The following is a 20777-nucleotide window of genomic DNA, read 5'->3' on the forward strand; positions in this document are numbered from 1 at the left end:
GGATTAAACTCGAGGCTGTTTGGCACACGGGGCTGTGATGTGTGTGTGGGACAACCACTGACCCCATGGAACATGTAAATACTAAACACACTGCTTCCTTACCTTGAACACTTTGTCCTGCTCTGAGAAGTTTCAGCTCCTCAGCTTTTCTGCTCTCATGCAGCAGGTCTCAGCAAATTGCTTTATAGATCAAATTCTCACCTCATTAAAGCCAGTGTAAAACTGGAGTTTCTCTGATTTCTCACCAACCAAACGGGTCATTTCCCCATGTAGGTGGCAAGAACTGATTCTAGTGTTCCAAGGGAAAGTTTAGCAGTGTTTTACCCTTGATACTGAGAAGAGGCCTGTGTCTTTTTAGGAAGGCAGAATCCTGTAAGAATCAGGGGGTATAGCTGCTGACAGAGAGGTGGGTAATGGGGCTAGAAGGTCATTGCCATTACACTTTCAAGGCATCATGTTAATGGGGAAGGTGTTGGCTGCAGAACAAAATGCTGCAAGACAGAGTTAAATTTTGAAATATTGCAAGCTGATGGCACAGTCTGGCATTGTTTATAGACAGCTGAGTTTAGTAATCAGTTTTTCATATGGATTTTTTTTTTTCTAGAATCACTGTTGTCCAAAAGAAGTTATGGTATGTTATAAGAAATTAATAGTGTAGCGTTGCTGTAGCCATGATGGCCAACAGATGAAATCAAATAATGCCTATAGAGACAATCACATCTTTTTTTTCCCCTCTACTCAAAAAGTGTAGATCTGTCTTAAGTGATCTAACCAACTGACATAAATAAAACTCAGAGCAATAATTTTCAAGTTGTACCTAAGCAAATTAACCTTGCATCTGCTTTAGATCCTAAAAAGTTTTCTGTGAATGCAGTGTATAATTTTTTTCCTGGCTGATGTGCTGAGGATATTAAGTAGTCTTATAGACTACTTCAGTAAGAAATATGGGCACTTCCTCCTTTTCAAATGCCTGCTTGCAGAAGAAAATACCATAGAGGAAGGAATGCATTTCATGGGACCCTTTGAAGTTAATAATGGACAGCTTTTCTCCCATGTTTCTTTGCATTTGACCCTGGATATATAGAAAGAGGTATAAAAGTAGCACTTTGTAAAAACAAAAGCATTTTGCTGCACCATCAGCACTGGGTTGTCATTGCTGGCAGCTGCTTCCCTGCCCATGGAAGCCCTGAGCGTCCTTGTACAAATGCAGGTCTCTGGCAGGGAACTGTGCAGGCTGACTGCAGGAGTTTGACTGCTCATTTCAAGGAGTTATATTCAAAAATGCATTTTAAATTAGAAAACATTGAAGTCAATGTTCCCACAGCCCCTGTTTCCTGTGTGTTGCCCTCATACTTCAGTCTTTGCTTTTCTAAACCTGTTCTGTGTGCATATATATATGCTTGTATAAATTTACAGCCAAACAAGAGCAAGTTAACCTTGCTGTGAAAATTTGAACACCAACATTCAGAGGCTGAAGGTGTTACACCAAACTTCTCATAAAGAACAGAAATCTCTGAAATAAGTGAGAATACACTTTTGTATGCAGAGTATAATCTTGGTTGGTTTTGCTTGTTTGGTAGGTTTTCTTTAAGGATTAGCAAGAACAGAAAGGGCTGTTTAAAGAACAGTCCTTTCTAAAGAACTGTTTTTATCACAGAAGCCGTAAGCCTAGTTCTGAATGTGATTACAAAAGTGGTGTAGGTCAAAGTGTTGTTGTTGTGGTTCAGATAAGTATTTCAGAAAGTGTCACACAAATAACAAGCCCATGTAGGCATGGGGTACAATGTTAAAACTAGGCTGCAGTTCAGCATACTGAGGAGACTGAGGGAAAGAGTACAAAGGTTCAGGCCCTGGTTTGGAGTCAAAAGTGTAGCATTGCAGCTCCTTTTTTGGCAGCCTTCCTAGAACATGAAACTTCTACAGGCAGTAATTCACACACTTGTTCAATACAGTAGCCAGATATTTAAAATTATTGTATCCACCAACTAAAAATTCAAGCTCCTCTTCAGTGGTGTAAAGCTCTGTACAAAGCATAATGTATATAATGCATCTATAATTGTATATTATTATATAGGCTGAGTAGATTGCAGCTTTGGAAACTTGGCTATTTCTCCTGCATCTAATGCACATTGTTTAGTGTGCATGATGTGCAAAAGGGGAGCAGGCAGTGGTGCTTGTATTGATATAGTCACAGTATAGTTTGGAGGGTAAAAGACTTAAAACTGGTGAAAGCAAAGCCAGGAAATGTGCTGAATATGTGTCTGAAGGGGTTTTGTATTGTTCTGGTGGAACTCTGTGGCAGATAGAGAAGTGAAATGCAGCTTTCCTTCTGCTGGCCTTTGCTCTGCCTTGGCAATATTGTTGTAGGCTGCTGGTGGGTGGCTGTACTTTGTCCTGCACAACAAACAAAATCTTCTCTCTGTGCCAGTCATGCAGAAGGTACAGGTTCACAGCATTTTATCCTTGTGGTGGATCTGTTTGGCCCCATCACCATCATTTTTGACAACCTGAGAGTACAGCACCCTTCAGGGCAGGGCTGCATTTTACCTGTGGGAAATTGGGACCTAAAGAAGCTGAGGGACCTGTTAAGATAACACAAAATAATGTGACAGAGCAGAGCTGGATCATGGTCTCCTAGATCTTGTCAACTAATTTAACTCTAGGGCCTTTCTGCTACCTGTGAACATTTTTGGCAAAAAAAGAGGAATTGCATAGAGTGTAGTAAATCCCATTAGATTCTAAGCACCTTTGTATATGAATATGAGTTTTAAAATATTGCATCTGTTGTTGTTCAAATTTATCTTTTGCAGGATTCAGATCTTAGTGAATATACATACTAACAGTCAGTAGAAGCTTGTAGAGTCAAAATAATCTGACGTTAGGATAGTAACTCATGGAAATTGCCATAAACAGAAAGGCTAGGGGAGCTCTGCTTGAATGTTGATTATCATACACTATGTAAAAACAATTCTGTTGCCAACTTAATGCCAATGCTAGACAAATTTCCCAATTTAATCCCAGTTTTGTAACTTTTACTAGATTGCCTTTTTGGCAGAATTATTCTAAATCCATGTAACAGTTTGTCTAAGAAAGTGGCATATATTGCATCTCAGCATCTGTTTCCAAGCTGTAACACTCCTTAACTTCACAGTCTAATCTAGACTACTCTGACAGAAATCTCCTGATTAATTTGTGTTCTCTCTCCTCTCCTTGCTCCCCTCTCAGCAGTGGGAATCAAAAGCAGCAGATGCAATGCACAGGCTTTACTCCACTTGGCATGTCCTATGAAGATGTACCACAGGGGTGATACATTTCCTGCAGATGAGTTATATGGGCATGAATCTCATGCTTGCCCAAACATAAACACATGAAGAGCCTGACAAGTCATTGTCTAGCTAGACAATATTCAAAATACAGTTCAGAGTGATTAAGCACGAAAGAAACAGAGGAGAAAGCACATGGAGCTGCCATCTCCATTTCCACAGAATTGCAGCTGGAGTGAGTGTGTGCAAGCACGAGGAGCTCAGCTTCCCTCCCCGACATGGGGAGCTCCGCAAGGAAGGATCCCTGCCATGAAAACCTGTCTGACCTTTGGTGTTGATTAGCTCTAGGTCTTAAGAAGACAGGCACATGTGGTTGTTCCATGTCCATTGCCACAATTAGAGAGAGTTTAGATATGTTAATAGAAATTTGTCTTGGTCAGATTCTCAAATCTCTTTTCATTTCTAGTACAAAGAGACAAGCTTCCATAGGGAATTTGTGGTCAAATTCCCATCCTTAGTCTAAAATTGCTTACATTTGCTGACCTGTGAGAGATTATGTGAAGCTTGATTTTGAGGCAGATTTTTGGAGTGATTGAATGAAGTGTAATTTTTGTGCCCTGGGAACAGAGTTCTGGGTGGCTTGTGGGCCTTTCTGAGACTGAGGGAATGGGAACTGCGAGGAGCTGGCTCTGTGGGATCAGTGTTGAGGCATTACTGGTGTCAGGGCCTGTGTGATCAGCTGGGATCTGCATATGGCCTTGGCTTTTAGTGATCAAAAAGCTTTTGGACAAACTCTGCATCTCTTCTGCTCTGGAATTTCTTATCAAGTATTCTCTAGCACAGGTGAAGAATATTCAGGTGAGGTCTGTGCATAATTTCTAAACAGCTGCAGGTTTTTTCTTTGTCCTAAAAATAAGGCTGCTGTCAGTCTTATGTAAGACACAACCAATCAGCATTGCCACATGATAGTCTTCATAGTAAATTATACAGATATGTGAGCACAATTTGTGGTTCTTACAACTAAAATGTATAAACCAGGCCCTGGTATTTAACTATGCTTTCCTTTATTATTTCATGGGTAATTAATTTAGTTTTATTACTGTACAGCATTTTGAGGTTTAATTACATAATTTTTCTATTTTATATTATTAGTATAACAAAATGTAGAGGAGATAATATCATTAATTTCTGGGTTCTGCTTGTAAAGCCGAATTTCCTCTCTTAACAGAGGAAATATTTATAGATATATTTATATTGGTGAAGCCTGTGAATGATTTCAAATACCAGGGGAAAAATAATTAATTTCCATTACACATTTATATTTTTCCATTTGCCAAAATCTCCCAAAAGTCTCCTTCTTTCCTTTTCTCCCCATACATCTTTTTGTTTCTACATGACTCATTCTAACTGAAGATTACTGAGATGTTTTACTTGTAGGGCAGATGAAAGTCCCAGTGGACTAAAGTGGCAGATTTTGGGAAGTGGAGATAATGCTGACTGTGCTCTCCTTTCATCGAGTGCTGCAGTTATGTGACACTCACTGAGGTTATGAGACTTGGATGCTTGGTCTCACAGCATTTCAATCTCAGTCTCCAAGAGAAAACTCCCAGCTTTGTGCCAATAAAACATTCTGGGGATGGAGAGGAGTGGATGGGGATCTTCTTTGTGCTTCTTGTCCTCTTTCACTTTGCAGAAATACTGAAACATCCACTACAGCAAGGACAAGAGAGCAGGAGATTTTTGTTCTCGTTTCTGGGCAATAGAGTGATTATCTTTTTATTTCTCTGTCTCAGTCTGTCTCTGTTCCTTTTCTCCATCAGAGGACTCTAATCACTGAGCTGAAATGCTCTTTGAAATGTCCTGCTAATTGAGGACCTGTTCTTGATGCCTGAAGTCTTAAGTTTTATTCTTGGACCTGGAGGAGGTGTTTTTCTACCACCTAGCTTTCTAGTTTTTCTAGCTCAAGTCCCCTGTTACAGAAGCTGTTCTGAAAGGTGGAATTTCCATATTTTTCTCCTGCTGTTAAGGAATGTTGAATTATTTGAGCAACCTGGGACAGCACCAAGATGACACGTACCCCTTGGCAAGGAGCGAAGCCTGTCCTTATGGAAGTTCAGAGTTAGGAATTCAATTGTCTTCGAGCCAAGGAAGACACTGAGTCAGATCTCCTCTGTCCTGAGATTTGTCCTAACATCTTCCTGTGATTGCATGAAGCCATTAGTGCCCCTTTTGTTTAAAAGAACTGAGCAAATCTGACTGAAGATGTTTGGGTGTAACTGAATCACATTTTTTTCAGTGCTCCTAGTTGTGACGAAATTTCACCTGGCACTAGAACTTGCCACCATCTACAGAAATTAGGGTCATGGCCATTTTTTCTGGTAAAAATAACAGCTTGTTGTTGCATATACTTGATCAAAGGTGCAGTTATAATCTTGGCAAAGTCATATTTGTATTTCTGTCAGCATCTCCTGGTCATCATGACTGTAGAAGCCCAGAGACTAATCTGTTCTGTCTCATGCAGCATCAGCAAAATTCCCAGCTCTGTTCTGATCCTGGATTTCTTTATTGTTGGTGATGAATGATGTACTGGATGAAACAGAAGGAGTACATCTGGATTATCAGATAGCATGCTGAGCGCATAATGCTGACACTTAGGAAAATCTCATCTTGTGAGCTAAACATTTTTCATACGGAAGTCAATTTTAGATAATAAATAGAGCACCAGAATGCAAATCCCTCCTGTTCATTACTGCCCTTTATGTAGCAGTACAAGACAATACCAGGACGTTAAGGCACAGGCTTGTCATCTGCAGCAGTTGTTCTGGATGATCCCTGCATGCTCTGCAGGTATTGTAAATGAGAATGAGCTCTGCTACTGAAATGCGGGGTCCCAGTACAATGTTCTAAATAAAAATGCACCAGAGGACACATTTTCTGAGAAGGAATTTTTAAAATAGTATGTAGACAATACAAGGAAACCAACATTTGATATTCTTACTGGATGCTACACTCCATTATGCAGTGATCTCACACACAGAGAAGACTTGCATTTGTCTTTATGACAGTGTAAGCCCTGCCCTACCATTACAATAATTGTTTTAATACAGATATTCTATGTGTGAAATGAAAATGTCTCCTTTTTTAATTCTGCGTTAACTGTGAGAGGGAAAATCAGGACAAAATATATGGGTGTGAATGCAGCACTCCAGCATATTATTCTCATGATGTTGATTGTTCTGTATAATGTAAAGCAATAGGAATTTTGGAAAATACCCTTCATCCTGGCTTCTGTTGAAATAACCACTGCCTTCATTGAGGAGAAGACTCAGGCTGGCTTGAATTTGCTGGAGTAGGCTTTTCTCAGATGAGAAGAATAAAATCAGAAGGGATTAAAGTTGGAAATCAAGAGGAAAATGAGGAAACCTTTATTGATTTTAGTTCATTGACATTGGCATTCTAATTGCTGTAACAATTAGAGAAGTGCCACCTTTGAACTTTTCCAGTGTTTGAGGAATTCATGATTTAGGTTTGGTCTCATACAGAATAGCAAATAAGTGTATAAATATCTTTTGCTGTCAGCAGATAATTTTGACACTAGTAGTGACCATTGTTTCTAAAGAGGTCATCATGCAGTTAACTCCAAAGACTGACTGGTATTTCACAGGAGCTCTCTAAATAATTTGTCTTACTAGCATAGCGAGTACAAATTGTAACACTTGTGATTCATCTGCAAAACCTTCTGCTTGCCAATTGTTTTGCTCAAACTGCTTTGGCAGTGTGGTCTGCCAGAAAGAAAGGTCAGCAGCAAAATTAAAAACCCCCAGGGATTACACTGCAGTTGTCCACAGAGGGGACTTTGCTCGGTGGAGTTTTGCTTCTCTCTGCACGTTCTCTGTCAGAAGGGCTGATGGATGTTGGGAAAAGTTCTTTGGTTGACAACAGATGGGGACAAGCCCTGATTTGCTGTGTTAGGCCTGCTGGTGGGGCAGCTATGGAGGGCTCCAGGGCCAAGGGGAGAGAAGAATAATCACCTGCAGGCAGAGCAGCTAACAGTCCTTAGCATGTCCTGCTGTTTGTTCAGGGTGCTTGAACCTGATTTAGTAATTTCAACCTCTAAATACTATTTAATTTTTTATTTCTTCTTTCGTTTCATAGACAGTGTGGAGATCAAGTGCATTTATTGATTCCAGTTAAGAGTGAACTGATGTTTTATTCTTTGAACTTTGTAAAAGGTTTTTTATTTTGCTAAATTCTTTTAAGTTCTCAAAGAAGAACTTTCCCTGTCAATTCATATAAGTTTGGAAATTCAGAAATACAGGATAATGCTAAAAAACGGAAAGCCCATTTTTGTTCAACTGAACTGAAAGAAAACAAAAACTTATACTAAACTATTTTGTTTCATTACTCTTTGTTTTAGAACAGCGTGTATGAATGTGGGTGTGCAATGAACTGAGCAACTTGCAAAGCAAAAAAGTAAAAGCCAATGTCCAGAAGCTTTCATGAAAATAAAGAAGTTTTACATTCATACCAGCCTTTGAGATGATCAGAAATGAAAAATGCTTCTCAGTCACAAAGTGAATTTTCTACAGCTGCATCCCTCATACCTTCTGTTTAAAGTTCCAGTTTCCTATTCCAAACCAGTACTCACACGAAAGCTCCCTCTCTAAAGTAGTGTAGCAGCTCACCCACATGAACACCTTTTTTCTCACATCAGCAAATATGTCTTGTTCATGAGTGCCATTTACTAACACTTGATTTTCTTACCTGCTGACCACTCTGTTGATTAGCATCCTCTCTGAAATGCAGTTTTCTTTCCAGGTCCTTTACAAGTGCGACTTTGTTTTCCCGAATGGAATCTTCTGTTGCTAATGGCAGAGGCTTCAAGTTTTTCTTTAATCCTTGGGTTGGGCTATTAAAAGAAAAGTCTGATACTAGCATGCAACAACCAGCATATGCATATATGTATATATGTATATATTTTGTCACCTGTATGCTATGATACATTATGGTGGAACCTATTCTTTATTTACACAGGAGCCAAAGCACAATACAGGATATTATTTTTTTTTTTTTTTTGGTACTATCTTAATGAGGCATCCCATTCTCATGCAGTAGTAGTTAAAAACACACATCTTAAACAAAGTTAGGGTTGTGATGCAGCAACAAACATCTAAGTTCTATTGATATTTACCCTGCAATAATGCTGTCACAGTAAATGCTAAAGAAATTCGTGTAGGTGTTACCTTAGGTGTACAATGTATACATTTGACTGCTATAAGACAATATTTTAAGAGTTAATACAATTTCTCATTGATCTTTATCTCACATCTTCATTGATCATTTACTCTTTCAATAAACTTCTACTTCTTTAATTTCTCTCACCCTTTTATGAGACCAAACATCAACAGTTTGTTCTTATTTTATAGATGTGGTGTGTTTAATTTTAGTGAGGTTTGAAAATAGTTACATTCTGAAATCAGACTTTCAGGAGACAGTGAGAGTGTAGTGCTGGAGCACAGTAACAGGACACTACTAGGAAGTGTGCAATATTCTGGTAGTTTAGTAGAACAGGTGTTGGGATCTTGATAACAGGCTCTAGGTAAAGGCATAACTGGTGATTGCTTGGCAAGGTGCCATCCCTGTATTGTTGTGCAGACACTGAGCTCTCACTCCTTTGGTAGCCAGAATTGCTGTTGTTGATAATGCCAAAAAGGGGAGCTGAAGCTTCAATAGGTATTTACAGATTATCACAGATACTGCTCAGGTTCTTTCCTAACTTTTTGTGCCCTGCTGAGACTCTCTCATGCAGAGGTCAAGATTTGAATCTCAGCAAAATGAGTGCTCGCTGTGTGGGAATTCAGCTCTGGGCTGGGACCCAGGAAAGCTGAAATGAAGAAAACATATTTAACTAGTCATCTGCCTGGCAGGCATATTGTGCTGACTTGTGTGGCCATGCCTGTGCAGCAGTGAAGAAAAGAAAAGCACACGGCAGAATTAAGTGTCATTCATGCAAAGAGAAGAGCCCCTGAGCACTTGTGCCCCAGCTCTGAAGGGGTGGAAGGGCACTGGTGACAGCTGCAGCTGATTTTTGCTTGCTCTTGCAGCAAACAGCCTTTGGTCTGCTTGGGCTGGCCGAAGTGGAAACCTTCACTGTGACCTTACAGCTTTATGCTGTGTGTCTGATCAGGATGCCAGGGCTGGGAAGAGCTCCAGGCACATGCCATGGGGTGATGGCAATTATGGGGCTATGCTGGGCTACTGGGAGGGCTGCAAGGAGCAGTGCAGTACAGGTTTGGAGGCAAGATTCTTGGCACACAGAGTGGTGAATGCTATAGACACAGGGACACATTTTTCTGTTGTAATAACAGATTGGCTGATCTAGTATCAGCAGGATAGTTAGGAGATTGACTTGCTGATAGCTCCCACTACCTTGAACTGTACCATTGATAAGAAGGGAGAATATTCCTTACTTTGTGCAGGATTTGGAGTTCTATGGGTAAATAGTTGTACCAATGTACAGGTGCTAGCCATGCTAACACAGTGTTCACATAGTCCACAAAAGGGAAATTTGCTTCAACTCCACCAGTAGAGAAGAAACTCTCAAGGCCACCACATTGCCAGTACATCATCATCCTTATTTGCTTGTATCATGGTAGCTGTTTTGTCATAAAAATCACGCTGGTTGTTAATTAAAGTATTTATGTGCAAACCATTAACTCTCCTGAGATTTTCTGGGGGACCTCAAATGTTGAAAGTATTGCAACAAAAAAAAAACCTTTACAGAAGTTATTTCTTAGATTTTACCAGGACTAGAAAAACCTTTGCAGTATAAGGTACCTTTAAAACTTTATTTGTTGCTTACAATAGGTATGAATGTTTTTATACCTGGTGTAAGCAAAGAATCTTGGAGTGACTTATCCTGCAAGCTCAGGAAACCTCTTTTCTCATGCTAGTACAGTCTTATGAATCTCTGAGCCCCCACATTCTTGTATACTTCTTTGTACGCTCACATTTCTCTATCTTCAATTCTGTCTTTTTATATCCCTTCTTTTCTTTACTGGATGTAAAGGTTAGATTAAATGCCCAGAATATACGAATAACTCACTTTCCTATTTTACAGAAGACCTGCATTTCAGGGACTCCCCCAGTGAACACCTGAACAGAAATACATCCTAGTTTCCTTTGCGTGTCCCTGCTTTTGCGCCTGTGGTTTCTGCTACTTACGTGGCTGGCGTGCTTCTGGGCAGTCCCATGGCATTGGTGGATGGCGCAGTAGGAAGTGAAGGAAGAACAGCACTGAGGAAAGCCACTGGGTTCTGGATCCGTGCGGTTGGGGAGAGAGGAGCAGGAGTCACAGTCTGGGGCTGAAACTGTTTCACACTGCATGTAGGTAGTGTTAGTGGAGGCACCACGGGTTCTTTAGGGCTTGGGAGGTACTGTTCACTTTTGCTTGTAAACCCTCCTGTGAAGTTCTCCATGTTGTTTGTTCTCGGAGGTGCCTGGGGGATGCTGCTGAATGTGGCTGAGGAGCTGGCAGAGGGGCTGGCTGCCACGGGCGTTTGTGGTGCCACGAGCTGCTTGGGGCGGCCGTAGCCGAAGGCTGAGCTTTGCTTGCACAGGGTTGAGGTGGACTGTTGGTAGAGGCAAGTAGCAGAATTCACCAAAGTGCTGCTGAATGACAGCTCTCTCAGAGATGCCTGGTGCACCTGCTGTTGCTCAAGCAAGACCTGGTTGTGGAGCTGTTTTAACTGGCTCTGATCACTGCACAGAAAATAAAGATGAACAGAATTGGTTTTGAGCCCTGAATGAACCAGTTGGCTGCATTTCCATATATGAATTCAGAAAGAAAAAATCAATGTCCTATGTTACAGTAAGAGACAGAAAACTGCTACATGGCATGTTCTCTAACATTATGAGAGGAGCATATTAGTTTTCTACTAAAATAACCTTTTCCTTCATGTCTTCTTCTTTGCCACAGGCATCAAAGCTTTTTGTCTGCAAATTATTTGACTGAAGATAATTCTTACATTTTAGTATGTGAAATATAAATATAAATCATACTCAAATATATTTAAGGGATATCATTGCCAAAGTCACTTTAGTACCTCTTTGCTTGTGCACCTAAGAGTGAGACTTGGTGTATCATAATTTAAATGAGTGTTTGTAAGCCAGGTTGCATTATTTACCTCCTGCTGAAGTGGTTACTGAAACCAGCACTTTGACTGATAAAGCTTTGTAATAATCCACCACAGGATATACTACCAATGTAGTTTAGGTGGTGTTGACATTCAATGACAGGCAGGAGAGGGTAATTCAGAGAGGACTTGCATTCCATGCAGTAGTTATTATTCTAGATGCTATCTACTAGATAGTTGTTCAGGGATTTTTTACTTTGCAATTAAGGAAAATAATTTGCCTTTTCAAGTGGTTTATTTTGTTATTATGTATATGGAAATACAGCACATGAAGAACAGGAGAGCTTTTTCCCGTCCAAAAATGGAAGAGACATAGAAGATATGGAAAATGATTGTGTAAAAAACTATGGAGTATTAAATAACTACTGATAAAAAGTGGAAAATGTAGATGTAGAGACCAAGCATAATTGCACCTGACAAAGCAAATACATACTCAACCTAATTTGGTTTTAGTTAAAAGACTTAGTTTATACAATATACTTAACAGAAATCACATTAAAGACAAGTAAAGGTAGCAATTTCAAGCTTTCATAAAGTAGAATGTTAGAGTTGGTAGTTGTGTGGGCCTCATTTTGTGCCCTTCATATATACATCTTCATAATAAAGCAATCCTTTGTAACTCAGCTTTTTTGGGAGAGGGATCTGAGAGAAATTCTGCTTTATGTAAGTATTGGGTACTTAAATACGGCTTCTGCCCCCGCTTAAACTCACTACAGCTCAGAAAGTATCTAGGACTATGAATGTATGTGGGCTTCACAAATTCAATTCCTGTGTGCTGAGTTCTTCCTCTGCTACAAGGAATATAAGTTCTGTCTTCTCCTTGAAATATTTGTGCTATGAAATCACATCCTGGCTTAAGAGAACCAGTGAATTACTTTATAGAGTCCTTCCTCAGCTCTTAGGTAAAGCTTCTGCCTATTTAAGAAATTAAATGAAGATGTTTGTGTGCTTGTTGTTAAACTATGTGTAGGAGGTTGAAAAAATGCTGAAAATACTTTTCTTAATAAACTGCAGTGTGAATTCCATAAATTGTCCTCTAAGACAACTACATTACTTCTTCAAATTTCCCCTTGAGCTCCCAGTGCACCAGTCATGCAGGTGCATTTTAGTACAAGTGGTTTCACATTATCAAGCATTTCCAAGTATTTTATCTGTTTTAGGGGGAGATGACGTTTGTGGGACATACAAGGCATGAAGCATGGCCTTTTGGATGACAGTTGCTTGCTGGTTGCCAGTCTGTACTATGTGTAAGCCTGAATATGTCTGCTTTGGGCAATATTTCATACTGAGAATTGAGCAAGATATGTTTGAAGAACCTGCTTTTATTTTGCCTGCATAAGATCAGTGTACTTCACCTTTTGATTGCAGCAGAAAACATAGTGGAATTAATAACATTTCAAAGGGAAAACATTTTCCTTTTTAAACTGGAGATCACTTTTTCTGAGAGGGATATACAGAAAAAATAATCTAGCGCTGGAGAATTTGTTTTCTAAGGTTATGGTTAGTTAGGCCGATGCCATGTAACCTTTATATTCTGCACTTCAATTTTTGCTATAGCGCAATGGTGTTGTGATCAATAAATACTAAATAATATCAGCAATGCTCCTGAGAATTACATTTCTGTTTACTTACAGCTTTGGTTTAGCCAGTACTGGGGGAGGTTCCTTGGATGGTGATGTTGGCTCTGGTATTTTCATTGGCTGTCCATTTATCTTCTCTGGGAAATGGTTGGGTCTGGTGTGGTTTGTGGTGCCAAGTCCATCCTCTGAGGATGATTCACTTCCTTTTTCATCTTCAGGCAGCTTGAAGTGGACACGGAGCCCTGCCTTGGAACTGGACCTGGGTTCGTTGTGGTTCACAAGAACACCTTCGAGTTTGGGTTTGGGTGCTTGGTGGGCTCCGTGGCTGGAAGGAGTTTGTGGGGGAGCTTGGTGCTCAGTGGCTACAAAGTCGATGGAGCTCGTCGTGTGAAGGGCAGCAGCATTACTGCTGTCTTCAGGTGCTGGAAAAGGAAAAGTCAAACCTTTGGGATATGTAAATGCCAGAAATCACTGTGAAATGAAATCACAAAAGTTACAGTTCAAAACACTCACTCTGATGTCCTTCCAGCTGTTGCACTGACTTGTTTGACCTTGTTTGTTTAAGAACAAATTCCCTTGAAAAAGGAATATTGTAAAGGTAGAGGGAAAAGGGACACTGTTCCAGTTTGGAAAATCAATCCGTGGTCTTCAGCCATGTCCCCAGTGAATTATTCCACTACATCTTTGAAATACAAACATTGGTTTTGTTCCAGAGAATTCTCACACTTTTTTGATATGAAGAACATTGCCAGAACTTGAGCTGCGTTGGAGTCAACAGTACACAGCATAAATCACAGCCTGCTCCGCTGTATTTACGAGGAGCAAAAGACTCTAACTCTTACCTTTGACAGCCAGACGAGCTGTACTGGACACTGTGCCATATTTATTGCTTGCAGTACAGGTGAAACTGCCGGAATCTTCTGAAAATACTTCAGCAATAACGAGAGTACAAATCTCCTCTGCAAAGCATCAGAGCAGGGTTAGTCGTTGAAGTGAACACGCAGTGAACAAACACACAGAACCCTGACAACCTTTGGGGAGATTTCCTTAAGGACTTCCACCTTGCTCAGTTTGTTTCTAGTTCTACCAGTATTATCAATTTTGGCAGCCTTTGTGTGCAGCAGCTGTTATCAGCATTGTCTGCAGCAACTGGTACCCTCTGTGCTCCAGCATGCCCAATGAAAGCAAAGAACAGGTGTCAGCAGTGTGTGGAAAACATTAGAAAATGTTTTCCTAACACATGAAGTACAGACTTAAAAGAACTTAAAATTTAATTTGGAAAAGTATATAGTGTACTCCACACTCTCAGCTCACTAAAATAATAGGGATTTTTTATCTCTGAAGATTGAAAGATTAATTATAATTGACTAGTAGCAATTGAAGTCACTCTGTAATGGGGATAAATATAAACCACATACATATATGTTGTGGTTTCAAAAATACCGGTGTTGTTTTCAAAAATACCAGTGCAGTGCAGATTTGCAGATAGAAGGGATTGTGCTAACTGTGCTTACAGAAAGTTGTCTTTTGACTTCTTTGTGAAGATGACTAATGGGCATCAAAAGTATCCTAGCAAAATTGTACTAGAAAAAAATATATTCCATCTAGAAAAGTCAGTGTGGGTTTATCACATTCCTGGCTGACCAGTATCTGACACGTCAGGGCAGCAGTGCCAGCTAATAAATACCTACCAGGATGGGATTTGAAGTCTTTTGGTTTGGCTGCATAGCTGGGAGGAGGAGGAACAGTAATATCTAAAGTGAATTTAAATGTGGGCTGATAACATTTCTTCACCTACTCAGTGATTATTTTTCTACAATTTTGCAATAGACTTTCCTAAAACCTCGCAGGATAAATATTCTATGAGTACTTTTGCACACTTAAACTTGATTGTTATCACCAAGGAAAACCCAATAGCAACAAAGAGATTGTTTCCTATAAACTATAGGAGAATAAAGTTTATTATAGTAGTATGATAACAGAATTAGTTTAAGGCATTATAATATCTAGATCATCGTGCTGGGATCTGCCAACCACTGCATGCATGGAAATCCACATTCCTTCTGAATGAGCAGCAGGTGATGAGGCTGTGACAACTGCACCCAACTGATTATCCCCTAAAAACTGCTTCACATTACTCAGCAGTGATGCCACTGGACAGTAACAGCACAGTGTTGGTGGCTTCTGGCTCCATTTTTATATTCCTAAATCTCAGACAGAGGCAGTTTCTTTCAAGACTCTTTTTGGAGTAAAAATATTTCAAATAGGGCAAGGAGAATACAAAAGTTAATATTCCACAAGAATTATTACTCTTTTGTTAACTTTCCATCTTGAGAGGAGTGGCTTCATATTTTTAATGGCAAAAAGCATAATGAGGAGAGTGAATCTCTCATGGAGAAATAACCAGAGCTATAGGGCTCCTCTGCTCCAACCATGCGAAGTAGCCCACATCCTGCCCTGATCCTTGGTATCAGCAGATCCAGCCCCATTTATAGGATTTGCTGATATCAGGGGTGGAACACCTGATGTGATACTCTCACATTACGCTGGTCGGGAGCACAGGGAATGGCTGACATGGCTGAACATCTGATGCAATGTTCCCTAATGGTAAACGAGATAAAAATAGCTCAGGGCTACCTCATCTCATATACTTCAGTGACGTTCTCCCCCTCACACAGCCCCCTGAATTATCAGGCTAGCCCAGAGATCCAAGGCTGTGAGGGGAGGATTATCAGGAGATGGCAAAGATTTCCAAAAGAGGCTCTTACCCCAGATATGTTGGTTCAGCTCTCTTTATTCTGTGGTGTCCATGGGGAGAGTGGGGCAAAAGAGGATGAACAGGAAATGTCAGGGGTTTATCCAGACTTTGGACAGGGTGGGCTTCCCTGGCTCTCCACCAAGCCCATTGGGGCAGGAAGGAGGGTCCAGGGTTATCTGATCAGAGTCACAGAGTCCCAGGGAAGGGAGCACAGAGTGCCCATGAGCTCACTGTAACACTTCAGCACCTCAGATATACAGGGGACCCTCATACATTAATTTTATTAATCTTTAGCTCATTTAAATCCTGCGTTAAAACTGGGTCTAAGCAAAGTGGAAATATTTTCTGCAAAAGAGACTGAATTAACTCAAGTTCCATGTTTGTGGAACAGTCTATAGTGAAACATGTGCCACTTGTAGCTTTAGAACATGAGGAAAAGAATAAATGTTAATTAAATAATGAAGTTTTAACATTTAATATTTTGTGAGGTTAAACCACTATATCTATGTAATGAAAAATTATGAACCTTTGATGATCCTCACCTGGTTCAGCCATAGATCGTGGTTCTAAAGGGAAGAAGAGCAGAATTATTAGATTTAATATAATTATTTTTGCCAATATTTATTTTTCCTTAAGCACTAAATATAAAGTTTGACCTTCTAAATATGATGGAATACTCTTTTGATCCAATTATCTGTTTAAGGGGAGGTAAAGACAGCCAGGCCTTTTACTCAATGGTATGTCAAGGCCACTGAACAATGTGAACACTCATGAGCACTGTTGAAACTTGGGAATAGGAAATAAATTCTCCAAGTAGCTGGGTGGGGGGTTTTTCAGTATTGGCACAATTTTATTTTGTCTTGAAGACAATTTCTGAAACTCTGACCCACATGAAATCAAGATATGAGGAACCGTTGTTTCACTTAGGTTTACTTTAGTGTGGTATTTAAGGAATTTCTGTTGAATTTTCACAATTTCAGCATTTCAATGACTTAGAGAAAATTGCAGATGTTCTGACTACGTTTGAAAATTAAAATTACAGTTGTAATAAGAAATTCACAGTGTTGCTATGTTAGCAATTTTGTTGCTTGCCTGTATTTTATTAGACACAATATTTTCACACAAGAAACATACTTTTCTGTAATATCCTAAAATCTGGAGAGTCTTCTATCAGTGTTCCTTCTCTATACCATTCAACCTTTGGGGAAGGAGCTCCTTTCACCCGACATTCAAAAACAACAAGCTGCCCCTCAGAAGCTGAAATATCCTGTAACATCTATTAGAGAAAATGAATAGACAGTCAGTAAATGTCTTAATGGTCTGGATGTAATACTGATTTCAGTAAGATTTAATAAAGCCACTTAAACCCTTGAATGGCTTAGGAAAAACTTTTTTTTTTTTTTTTTTTTTTTTTTTTGAGAGCTCATTTTTAGTTATCTCTCATTACCGTTATCTGACCTCTACTTTTCAAATATGTCATAGAAGAAATTACCTTTGTAAATACAGGAGCAGCAATTATAGGTCTTCCATCCAGTCCTTGCAAATAGTTAGTGGGGCTTTGAGCCTGTAGAATGCAAAACATCACAAGATGATGTTTAGGTGTGCAGACCTTATTTTTCATATACAACAGAAAAGTGCTTTTGGAATGACATAAAAAAGATGTTGGTGGATGAAGTCCAAAGCAAAATACCTAATGCAATGAACAGAAATTCTATTGTGGACAACTGCTGATGATCTTCCTGGATGGGATAACAGCAAAAATGCTGTTAATACTTTATTGCCTTACTCAGTTAATCAGGGCAAGAAAAGCTTTAGTACAGTGTATCGTAACATCTTTTCTTCATATTTCAAACGTAAAGTGAGAAACTCGTGAACCTTTCAGTTTAAAGTAAGTATGGCTCCTCTTTCCTATCAGGAAAAATTCACAGCTGTGAATATGCTGTCAGTTTGCAACAAAAATTACTCCAAATGCATGGTAATGTTAGAACATAGTACTGTTACTTTCCTCTGATGTGGAAAGTAAAATGTTATGTGGCAAGCAAGTGTATCTACATAGCAGTGAAACGATTCAGCTTAAAATAGGTTTCATTGAAAGGAAAAGATTTCAAATGAGCTCTGTAACAAGGGAGAGGAAAACACGCTGGGCTGGAAAGGGGATGAGCCAGTCTGAGATGGGGAAAAGGTGATTCACAGAGCCAGCTGCCCTTCCAGCCTCTGAGCTCCGGGAACGCACCCGGAGCCCGTTTGGGGTAAGGGAACACTGATCTCGTGCAGGATAAGGGAACACTGATCCCGTTTGGGATAAGGGAACACACACTGATCCCGTTTGGGATAAGGGAACACTGATCCCGTTTGGGATAAGGGAACACTGATCTCGTGCAGGATAAGGGAACACACACTGATCCTGTTTGGGGTAAGGGAACACACTGATCCCGTTTGGGATAAGGGAACACACACTGATCCCGTTTGGGATAAGGGAACACTGATCCCATTTGGGATAAGGGAACACTGATCCCATTTGGGATAAGGGAATGCACACTGATCCCGTTTGGGATAAGGGAACACTGATCCCATTTGGGATAAGGGAACACACACTGATCCCGTTTGGGATAAGGGAACACTGATCTCGTGCAGGATAAGGGAACACACACTGATCCCATTTGGGATAAGGGAACACACACTGATCCCGTTTGGGATAAGGGAACACTGATCCCGTTTGGGATAAGGGAATGCACACTGATCCTGTTTGGGATAAGGGAATGCACACTGATCCCGTTTGGGATAAGGGAACACACACTGATCTCGTGCAGGATAAGGGAACACACACTGATCCCATTTGGGATAAGGGAACACTGATCCTGTTTGGGATAAAGGAACACACACTGATCCCGTTTGGGATAAGGGAACACACACTGATCCCATTTGGGATAAGGGAACACTGATCCCGTTTGGGATAAGGGAACACACACTGATCCCGTTTGGGATAAGGGAACGCACACTGATCCCGTTTGGGATAAGGGAACACTGATCCCGTTTGGGATAAGGGAACGCCCCAGAGCCCGCACGGCCCCGTGCACATTCCCGGTGCCGGCCGAGCCTCCTGCTCCTCCGGCAGCGGGCAGAGGAAGGTGCCCGCCTTGGCCGGGCTCCTGGCAGGCAGGGCCTCTCCTCCGTGGGCTGCATGGCTGCCAGGCTCAAAGCTGCAGTTCAACAGCAAAGCAAATGCTAGAAAATTCGGGGTTTTCCGTCACAAATTGTAGAAGAAACACTTTATTAAGAGCTTGCTCTTAGTCCTTGAAATTCGCCATGGTGTCCTCCCTACCTGGGTGGCTGGTGTTGACACAGTCTGGACAAGTACAGACACAGGCTGAACCTCAGCTGATGGTGCCTTGGAGGTTTCTTGGTGCTTGGTTGCAGTTCTGACAGCAGGAGATGCTGAATTCACAGAGGTGTTGGCTGGCTTTGGTTTTCTGTGAAAAATGAACCAAGAACAAGTTCTCTAACTCAAAGCTAGAGCTGTGTGTGTGTCCCTAAGTCACATCTGTCTCAGTCACAGCCTCACTGTTGGGACTGAATTCCCTTGGATCTAAGCTGATCTGTTCTCCTAGGTAAAGCTGCATTTGGTATGTCAGCCTGCATACCTGGCCACTCCAAGATCTCATACTTGCTTCAGCCACACCAAATGCAATGAATGGCCTGGCTTAACCCAGCTGTGGCTGCTACCAGCTCAGAGCAGCATGAGAAAGCAAAGCTGCTTTCCCAGAGGACACTGCTGGTTTCTATTTTGTGAAGAGTTGGGCCTCTAAGGTAATGCAAATACCATGCGTTGCTTGGATACAGATTCAGTAATTAATTGCTGAAAAATAAAAAAGAGACATGCTTTCTGACCAACGTATCATCAATTTTGCTAGTGTGTGGATTGGCACCTCTTCACTTTGTGGTTGTTTATATATGGCAATGCAAGAGTTGACCCTTTTTCATTTTATTGCTAGGTGAAATAAAGCAGACAGTCGGCAGGTAGTCTTTTAATTCAGTTTGAGGTCCCCCCAGGAAATCTAGCCTTCAAAACAGAGGATGCTTTACTCAGACTGAACGTACAACTGTTGTGATCACTGATTTTGAATTTTTTTTAGCACCTGTTCTCATATTAACTCCCTTTAGTTACAGGTATTCAGATTGGTTTGATGGCAGCTGGAAGCTAAGCAGAAATGAAGACATTCTTACTACACGCAAACCTGATCTTTCATAAATGTGATCATTTGAGAACATCCTACTATGATGTAAGAGCAGCATTCTGGGAAAAAAAATTACCTCACAATTTGATCAGGCAAGTGATTTAGAGATATCATCAAGTGATCAGAGTCATGGTCAACCCTACATTGACACCTAATGAGATGAATGTGAAAAAAAAAAAAGCCTGTGACATTTGGACAAGCCTGAGCTAGAATGGAAAACTTCACAATTCATCCCAAACCGATTAGCAGTATATCCTAAGTCTGAGACTTTCTTAACCTTAAGTTTTATAAAGCCCCTAACATTTATCAAAGTGCATAAACCAATTCCATCTGGAGTACTTTATGACCTTGAAGTGTAAATTGCATACAACAGGATTTGCTGTCAGCCTGAGGTCTTCAGTCAAATACACTGCAAATGTCTTCTCTTTGCATTTGAAAAACTGGCATTTGTAATGAGTGTAATTCTCCTTAGTGATGGAAAAAACCAACAGGGTGCATAAATCTATCTGATTAGGGCCTCTTTTATCAAGCATTGCTTGCTTTTGATGTTGAATCTGTGCACACAAAGGAGTTCAAAATAAAAGACTGATTATTTTAGTTTTCAACCAGTCTGACTCCCTTTCTAGTTAATAGAAGGACTTTGATTCTGAAAGATTTTTAACAGCATTGGATCAGGTTCTAAATCATCAAGGGATGGATTTCATTTAGGAAAAATAAATATTTCCCATATTTTAGATTACATCTGA

At 40.4% G+C, this 20777-nt stretch overlaps 2 protein-coding genes across 3 annotated transcripts in view; one reads left to right on the forward strand and one right to left on the reverse strand.

The window, feature by feature from the left end:
- Positions 1-10454, forward strand: part of PBLD (phenazine biosynthesis like protein domain containing) — a 61911-nt gene extending 51457 nt beyond the window's left edge. Inside the window, exon 9 of the mRNA XM_077784792.1 lies at positions 10384-10454. Coding sequence (XP_077640918.1) covers positions 10384-10439 — 56 coding nt within the window. The 3' untranslated portion in view covers positions 10440-10454. The remainder of the gene's footprint in view (positions 1-10383) is intronic.
- The window catches only part of MYPN (myopalladin), a 55331-nt gene that overhangs the window by 15903 nt on the left and 18651 nt on the right, over positions 1-20777 (reverse strand). The window contains exons 5-12 of one of the 2 annotated variants that reach the window (XM_021529040.1): positions 19119-19266; positions 17289-17360; positions 16931-17072; positions 16339-16362; positions 13881-13997; positions 13091-13460; positions 10488-11024; positions 8028-8172 (exon numbers count right to left, since the gene is read on the reverse strand). In XM_021529040.1, the coding sequence (XP_021384715.1) occupies positions 8028-8172; positions 10488-11024; positions 13091-13460; positions 13881-13997; positions 16339-16362; positions 16931-17072; positions 17289-17360; positions 19119-19266 (1555 nt within the window). Of the gene's footprint in view, positions 1-8027; positions 8173-10487; positions 11025-13090; positions 13461-13880; positions 13998-16338; positions 16363-16930; positions 17073-17288; positions 17361-19118; positions 19267-20777 lie in introns of those variants that run through there. The other variant, XM_031505160.1, reaches the window with a different exon arrangement.

This window comes from Lonchura striata, chromosome 7 (genome assembly GCF_046129695.1).
Source record: "Lonchura striata isolate bLonStr1 chromosome 7, bLonStr1.mat, whole genome shotgun sequence".
NCBI lineage: Eukaryota > Metazoa > Chordata > Aves > Passeriformes > Estrildidae > Lonchura > Lonchura striata.